The sequence below is a fragment of the Haemorhous mexicanus genome, chromosome 11 (genome assembly GCF_027477595.1).
Source record: "Haemorhous mexicanus isolate bHaeMex1 chromosome 11, bHaeMex1.pri, whole genome shotgun sequence".
NCBI lineage: Eukaryota > Metazoa > Chordata > Aves > Passeriformes > Fringillidae > Haemorhous > Haemorhous mexicanus.
The window spans coordinates 4,900,685-4,908,898 of record NC_082351.1 but is presented as its reverse complement, the minus strand read 5'-3'; the positions used below and the strand labels follow the sequence as shown (position 1 = coordinate 4,908,898).

Sequence of the window (8,214 nt, the reverse complement as noted above, 5' to 3'; positions counted from 1 at the left end):
CAGCCTGACTTAAGCAACAGGACAAGTGACACTCTTGCCAAGTGACAGCCAGAACCCTGTGGATTCCCAGCTGTCCCTCCCTTTCCATGCCTCAGCCAACCCATCTCTTCCCCTCACCAAGCACTCCCAGCAGCTCACCCGAGCCACACCCATGGATGTGGGCTCCTGCAGGTCAGGAGAAGGTGATTCTTTCTCTTGCAGCAGGAGGCGTTTGGGCTGCCTGAGCAGCAGCGTGAGCAAGCAGAGGGAGTGGGACAAGCTGGGACAGCCAAGGCTGCGTGGGGCAGAGCTGCTGCTGAACCCTTTCCTCACCCTAACACACAGCTCTGCACCGCTTATTCACCATTTTGTGCCCGTTTGGGCCCCTTGTGTGCCACTCCGGGAACACGTGGAGTGGTGGGATTCCCTGTGTTATGGAATATGAGCACAGGCATGCAAGTCCCAGTTATCATTATGCATCTCTAAGTTAAACTGTTTGCACCAAGAGCTGTTTCACTGGCTGGGGAGGTGCAGGTGCTTTGTGGCCAACAGAGAATCTCAGAGGCTGAAAGCTGGCCTGGGCCTCTGCTAAATGTGCTACAGGGCTAAAAAAGGGGTGTAGTTCCCACATGGTCAGTCCAGCACCATTCCTGAGCTTGACACTCACTTTAAATTAGCATGCAATTAAAAAAGAAGTATTACAAATGAAGGTTGTCTTAGAAGGAACATATAATTTACATTTCTAAACTGGCACTCTTTGTTTTGATGTAACCCATGAAGTTCCTGTTCTGCAAGGCCAGTGGACATTGTTGATTGCCTTTAACCTGTTTCAAGGTGATCTTTTTTAACCTTCATGGTACTTTGGAAAAGCAATTCCATAGGACAAGAACCCATCTTAAACCTTTGGTGCCCATGCCAAGGAGAAGGTGACAGCCCTGACAAGCTGTGTGATCCCTTTTAGCACCAGGAGTTGTGTCATTCCTCCAGAGTCCCCTGACAGTCACCTTGAACGTTACATGCCCTCGCAGGGGTTTTTAAATCCTACAGGTGTTTAAAGAAATGCTTCTATTTTCTTTGATCTTCTGCAACCATGCATGTATTAACATTCACAATGCTGCCAGAAAGACACTGGATAAAATGGCTCTTTTTAGAACTTCCTCACTTCATAAAACACTACAATAGCTAGGATGCCACAAATAACTCACTATGAATTCTTCTTATAAGCAAACAGAGGAAGTGTGAGTTTAGGAAGAGGCAAGGACTTCAGAAGATGCAATTTATTAAAATACTAGATTTAGCGTGTAAGTAAAAATATGTCTAGACATACTGATTTTCTTTGGGTCAGTGAAAATATAAACTAGATTTTATTCCTTAGGTCAGTCTGGAACTTGGGCAGAAATGACTAACACTTAATAACCATCGGTGAGTCCAAGTTTGGTCTGAGGTTAAAAGCAACAAAAGCAGTGGACTATTAAATTTGTGACCAACTTTCTGACTCCTGGAAGGATTTGTTTATGCCGTTGCAAAAGTGGGGTTTAGTTGGCAAGTGTTTTTTGAGATTCCCACTCTATTATTTTGTGGGTTTAGGAACGTTTCAGCTTCCCTCCTCTATCACCTGTTCTCTCAGTGAAGAAGCAATGAAGTCACAGCAAGTTTCCAACCAGCAGCCAGAAGTTGTCCTTGTGTGCTTTTCCCCAATTCCTAGGACAAGCTGAAGAGCTTTTATACAAAATGGAGAGTCAGCCATCTGATTACAGCTGGCTTGGGATGGGACCTAAGGACCAGGAAAGGCAGCGGAAAAAGTCTGTTGGAAATGGTTTCTGAAGGACGTTCAGCAATTTGTGTTGGGGCTTTCCTGAAGCATTAGCATGCTGAGTTCTGTTGTTGTGTGTCTGAGGAGTGACTTCAGCTCTCTGCAGACCAGCACCCTTTGGCCTGGAAGACTGCTAGATCTCCTGAAGACCCCTACCAAGAAAATGGATGAGCAGCTTCTAATTTCCCTCTGGCCAGATTTTACAAGGTGTTCCTGAGACATCTAATAAGCCCCAACCAGAGATTCTCAAACTCACCTGTGCCCCAACACTGAATTTATAGGCACTTTTTGTCAGACTCCAACCTACCTGTAGTGCTGCAGTTGTGATTCCAGCTGCTGGATGTGTATTTGCAGATGTGGCACCTCCTTAGCTCTCACTTCCAGCTCCTTCACTTTGCCAAGACTGTTCAGGACAGCGTGTCTGGCCTCTTCCACCTTCCTCCTCGTCTCTACCTGCTCCCTCTTCAGGTTACGGTTGCAATCTTCCAGGCTGACCAGAGCTTCCTGAGAGCTCTTCAGCTCCTTCTCCAGCTCCTGGCTGAACCTGATGGCTTCTTCAATCTGCCCATCCCTGGAGCTCCGCATGAGCTCCATTTCCTCCAGGACACTTTGGAGGCACTTGGTCTGGGAGTGCTTCTGTGTTAATGGTCTCTTCCTCCCTATGAAGCAGGATCCTCCTTCTCTATGGCTGGCATGGCTCTTCCACAGTCCCACCTGTAATGACCAGGAGCACAAAGCAGGGAGAAAATGATGGGCTTTAATGAAGACTGAAAGTGGCTGGATTGTGCTTTGTTGGTTTGTTTTTTTTTTTCAATCACATCGAGCTGATCAGCAACTAACTTTGCCAAATACAGAGACAAGGAAACAATCTCTGGAAAGTAGGTTTTAATAACTAGCTATGTATTTAATTTTCAACCTACACACCTATCATATTAGTGCACAAGTTTCTGTGTAGCTTTCATGTCATTACTATGGTCTGTACTCAAGAGTCAGGCAGTCTGCTGAAAAAGATATTTACAATGAAGTTGTGTTCAGAAGAAGAGAGCAGGGAGCAGCTGGGGGTGCTCTGAAGCTCTCCTCTTTGTCGCTTTCATTCATCCTGGGACCTCTGACTGGTGACTTTGTGTTTGCTGTTGATTTCCTTTCCCTTTTGCAGATGAAAATGGTAAAGGTGTCTCTGACCTGCCTTGCTGGACATTGGGAAGACAACAGTCATCTACTGCAAGTGGAAGTGTCACAGGTGGAGCAGAGTTTTGTCAGTGCTGTGTTAGTATCAAATCACACCTGGTGAGACCTGCCAGAACAATGGGTCCATGCTGCCCTTCCCTGCTCTGCCTGTTCCATGCTATTTCATGCCAGAGGAATTTAACTGCTGTTAAGTGTGTATGTGTGTCACTCGAGCCCGTACAGCAGAACCAGCAGAAACCAGCCCCGGAATTAATGGGGCTGTGCAGAGGAGCCCCAGACTATTCATCAGCCTGCCTGCAGAACTGGCTCCAACTCTGAACTCTTGTGACCACACTCTGAGGAAAACATCCTTCTAATATTCCTTACAGGCGCTTCTGACTGAGACACTGCTTGTGCTTGTGCAGGCAGGAATCCAAAAGTTCTTTCTCACTTCAGGAAAAACCCTGCACTGGTGCACATCCAGCGTATGCTATCAGCACATCCTGACTGCGCGTGCAGTAGAAGAAACAGCAGCATTGTACGCGTGGGTTTGTTAAGCCGTAGTCCCCTACACTGTAAACAGAGTGCTCTTCACAACTATATTTATGGTACACCGGTGCCATACATTTCTCCTTAAAGCCTCCCTGTAACCAAACTTTGCTAAAAAGTTAATGCCGAGGATGAACGAGCAACTTCGGTCTCAGTCTGGCAGCGGAGGGGTTATAAACACCGACTCTCCGAGAGCAGCATCTCTCCTGAAGCACTCGGGGCCAGCCGAGCCGCCCCCGGGAGGCCGCTGCAGAAGCCGGCCCGGACTCACCTGCAGCGCCAGGCACCGCGCATCGCTGCTCTGCAGGGCGGCGCGCATGTCCTCCACCAGCTCCCGCAGGCTGCCGTTCTCCTCCTCCAGCTTGGCCATGCGGTCCTCGGTCCTCCGGACCTGCTCCAGCGCCACGATCTCCTCGTAGCACTCTCGGGAGCGGGGCCCCGGCGGCCGCCGCTCGGCGCTGCCCGCGGCTCCGCGGCCGGCGGGGTCGGTGCGGCGGCGGCGGCGGGGGCTGCGCAGGCGGATCTGGGTCTCGATGTGCTCGCTCTCCCGGCCCAGCGGCAGCCGCGGCCCCGCGCGGGTGCTGAAGTGGCCGCAGAGCCGCGCGTGGAACTGGCGGAAGGTGAGCTCGGCCGAGAGCCCGTCCCACAGCTCCGCGCACTCCTCGGGCTCCGCCGCCTCCTCCAGCCCCAGCACCTGGCACAGCGTGCGGAAGTCCTCGCCGGGGATGCGGCCCGAACCGGCGCAGTCCAAGTGGTGGAAGATCTCCTGCAGGTACTGGTCCAGGCCGGTGGCCAGCACGATGATCTCGTTCTCCACGCCGCGGTCCAGCCCGTAGTGGTAGGCGAGGGCGCTGACCAGCCACTGCGTGCGCCGGGCCGGCCGCCCGTAGGGGTCCCAGCCCTCAGGCGGCTCCATCGCGCCCGCCCGGCCCGCGGCGCTGCCCGAGCATCCTGAGCTCCCGCCCGGCCGAGCGCTCGGCCCCGGCCCGCGGCGGGGCGGGACGGGCGGGGCGGGGCCGCCACCGCTCCAGCGCCGCTCGCCGAGCGCCCGGCTCGCCCCGCAGCGGAGCCGCGTCCGCCTTTGTCCGGCACCAAAGGGGATTCCGGCAAAGTGGCTGGGTGCCAGCGTGCTCCGTTTGGCTGCCAAGCCTGCGCCCCAAGTGTCTTTCTCATTTCTTAACTCATTTCTCCCTTCTGCTTTCTCTTTAGCCCAAGCAACACAATGGCATCGCACAATCCACTTTGACAAGGAAGGCTTGTGAACGAGTGAGTGCTTCCACTAAACTAAAACCCCAATGTGCGTGAAAGCCCACCTTCTGTTCGCTCGGACCTGCTCCCCTCTGTAGATGAGGTGACTTTATGGTGTTGCTGGGTGGGTCTAAAGAGGTCTGGGACAGAGGTGAGTAAGCGTTAAACTCGTTCAAACGAGCTGCCCAGAGCAGCGACTTTAGTCTCTCTTTGGCTGGGGAGTAGGACCGGCGTTGTTGAACGCAGGCAGCAGCACCAGCAGGGCTCCTCCACCAGCAGGGACATGCCAGGAGTCAGGAGGGGACCGTGGCACCAGCCGTGCCCTAAGGCTCAACAGGGTGCCAAAGTCAGGTGCTGCTAACAGGCTGCATTAAGAGCCCAGGCAAGGCGTGGTGAACAGCAACCAGTTTGGGAGCCATCCAAGGAGTTCTGTCAAGAGCAAATCATTCTAATATTCTCTCTAGGACAAAAAAGGAGCAACCCAGTCTGGCTGATAGGTGAGGAAAGAGAATTCAACTTCATTTAAAGTGCTGCTCAATTCAGGGTTGGTTTTCTTTGAGTGAACTGATGCTAAGAAATATTTGCTCACATCTGGTGGGGTTTCTCTGCAAACAGGCTTGGATGAGAAATTTCTGACCACATTTGCTTTTGCTCTTTAAGATAAGAACCTGAGTAGCTTGGTTGAGGAATGGAGAATTGTTTGTAGCTCAGGAGGAGCCTTACATTTTAGCACAAGAGGAAGATAAGGCAAAGGTTGAAAAGCTTTCCCCTCCTGGACTGACACACTTCCAGAGGAGTCTGTGAGGAAAAGTCCCCTCAGTCACTGCCAGGGCTGTCTGCCTCCTCTGCAGGCTCAATATTCAGGGAGTTCAACAAGTCTCAGCTGCCACTGTATTTTCCTCTGAATATTTCTTGCTGTGCAGGACACAGGGGGAATATTTTGTGCTAGATTCTCCTCTGGGCTTTGAGGTAAATCTCAGTAATTCTGCTGATTGTTATGTCCAGATGAACATTTTATGGATAGCAATGAAAAGGGAAGTAGTAGTACCATGGAAAATTAATCGCTCAAAAGGTGAGTGTCATGGTTTGAGCTTGGCGCAATGCTAGTGCTTCTATGAGAATACTTTTTTTCTTGGTATCTATTGTGAGATGCGATCAGAGACAGAGCAGAACAGGCTCTAACTTAAGATTGAAAGAAAAAAAATGAACTTAAATCTACAAGGAAAAACACACAGAACACAGGATGAAAACTTTCTAAATTTCCTCCTCCTCCCCCCTCTAAATTTCTAATTCTGTTACTACTCTTTAGATTAATTCGCTCTCAGTCTATCACCACCTTTTAGATAATTAATTCTCAATTCTTCGAGAAGAGAGGAATCTTTCCCTCACTACAGACTTCTCCAGGAAAGAGTCAAAATTTCTCGTGTTTCTGTGTCACGTGTGGCACCGCCCGAAAAACATTTGCCATCGTGACTTCTTCTTTCTATGTCCTGTGCTCTCACCACTGCACATGGACTAGAGCTGCTTCTAGGGTTTTTTTCTTTAAGGATGTTTTGTCCAGTTTTAAAAAGAGCACAGTCTCTCTCTTTTTGGGACACTTGTCCCCCCCCAAATTTCACTCCTTGGGGTTGAGGGGTCTCTTGAACAGAGATCATCTTCTTCTTCGAAGATGGAGGGCACTACTACTACTCTCCTCACTTGTCGTCTCTGTTTACACACTTTCACCGCACTCTCCTGGCTCTGAGCTATTGCTTTTCTCTAGAATGCAGTCTCTGTGTCACAGGAACTCAAGGGTTCTGCCATGGCTATTCAAGAAAAGTCCAGCCAAAGGCTACTTTATCATCTCTTCTTACCTAGGATTCTTCTCAACTTCTCTCAACGTCTTTCACTTGCTCATTTTCTTGCTATTCTACTCTATCTCTTCAACTTCAGGAAGAATCAGCATTTGCAAGGTTTCTGTCATCTCAAGAAGGGTTAAAAGTCTCAGGCTCTGCCAGTTTGGTTCATGAACTCCCACGGCTGGCTGCCCTGCTGGGCACCCCCCTTCTTCTCTTTCACTCCAGCCGCGCTATCACAGGCACAGGCTGCTCTCTCTCTCTCTCCCTCCGGGGGGGAAATGGGGGATGGCTGCCCGAAGCCTCGCCGTGCTCTCTTCTACTCTTCGGCCCAGGCTTGGCCTACCTCCCTCCGGCCACATGGCTCCCCTCCCCCACCACCCAGCTCGGAGCAGAGCAGGGGAAGGTCTGCTCTCTTCTAAGACTGGAACTCAAAGAGAGTTTCCTCTGGGAGTTCACAGCTTTTAACTGCCTGTGTTCTCAGAGGCGTATCCATGCTCTCAGTGGACAAACTAGGTGCCAATATTAAAATCTGAACACCGACTGGCATGACTACACCATCCCAAAAAAACTTCATTTCCTCTCAAACGATGACAGTGAGCAGCCCAACTGCACTAAAAATGAAATCTAAACTGAAGAATTTTTTATTTTTTTTCCAGTGACAGGTAAGGTAAAGCATGCGGTGTAAATAAAGTCTTTAAGAGATGCAACCAGCTCCCAACTGTTTGAAAATCAAAGTGGTAAAGGATGAGAAAGGGTGTGGGAAGAATCTTCAGTCCTTCCTGTTGAAGGTCCAAGAGAATGAAAAGTGATTCTGGCTGTTGCCCATAGGTAACAGGGGCTATTTGTAGAGGAGAGCAGGTGCCCCAAGCTATTGGTGGCCCAAGCCCTGCGTGGCTGGCCCAGTTGCAGTCCTAGCTGGACCAGGGTGCTGAGCTCGGGAGGGGAGGAGGTGGGGGGATCTCGGGAGGCTTCTGCTTCAGGGCCGGGCTGGGGGGCCGTGGGGGAGGCACGGAGGGCTGGTGCTCTGCTTTCTTGGGCAGCTGCTGCTGCCGAGGCCACGTGTGAGAGCTGGCAAACCCGACGGTCTCTGGGCTCTCCGGGGGAGAGGGAGAGGCACGCCTTCTCGGCCAGGATGCTGGAGCAGCGGCAGCACGACTGTGGAGAGAGGAGGTGGCTGAGGCCCACTGCCAGTGGCAACACAGGGACCCTCCTGCACAGCAGGGCCCAGAGCTGACAAGGCTCCCCAGCACGGCTGGAGCTGCTGGCACAGCCTGGCCCAGCTGCACAGCTGCCCCTCACGGCCCCGGCGAGCAGGGGATGGCTCTGGGCAGGGTCCCTGGCCAGGAGCGGGCCCCAGAGCGCCTCTGCCTTTCCAGGGCAAGCTCGTCCCTGCCCTTTCTCCTCCCCACCGGGCTTTGCCTCTGCCCTGTGCCCCTGGGGCTGCTCTTGGCCAGGCAGCCTCAGTGGGAGCCAGCACTGGCTGCAGCCCCAGCGGGCCCCTCAGGACAAGGCCCAGCAATGAAGAGGCCACAGAAAGCACTGGGCAGCAGCAGCAGAACCCTCAGCAGAGTTATGTGCACAACTAGGGAGTGACCAAACTCCACTGCAGCCTCACTGGGA

General features: G+C 52.0%; 1 protein-coding gene across 1 annotated transcript; it reads right to left on the bottom strand.

Moving 5' to 3' along the window:
* Positions 1-2,095: 2,095 nt before the first annotated feature.
* LOC132332129 (EF-hand and coiled-coil domain-containing protein 1-like) lies at positions 2,096-4,491 on the bottom strand. Its single transcript, XM_059856101.1, has 2 exons — positions 3,780-4,491; positions 2,096-2,506 (listed from the first exon to the last, which is right to left on the bottom strand). The coding sequence occupies exons 1-2, from the start codon at positions 4,422-4,424 to the stop codon at positions 2,096-2,098; spliced, it is 1,056 nt and encodes a 351-aa protein (XP_059712084.1). The 5' UTR covers positions 4,425-4,491.
* Positions 4,492-8,214: the final 3,723 nt, after the last annotated feature.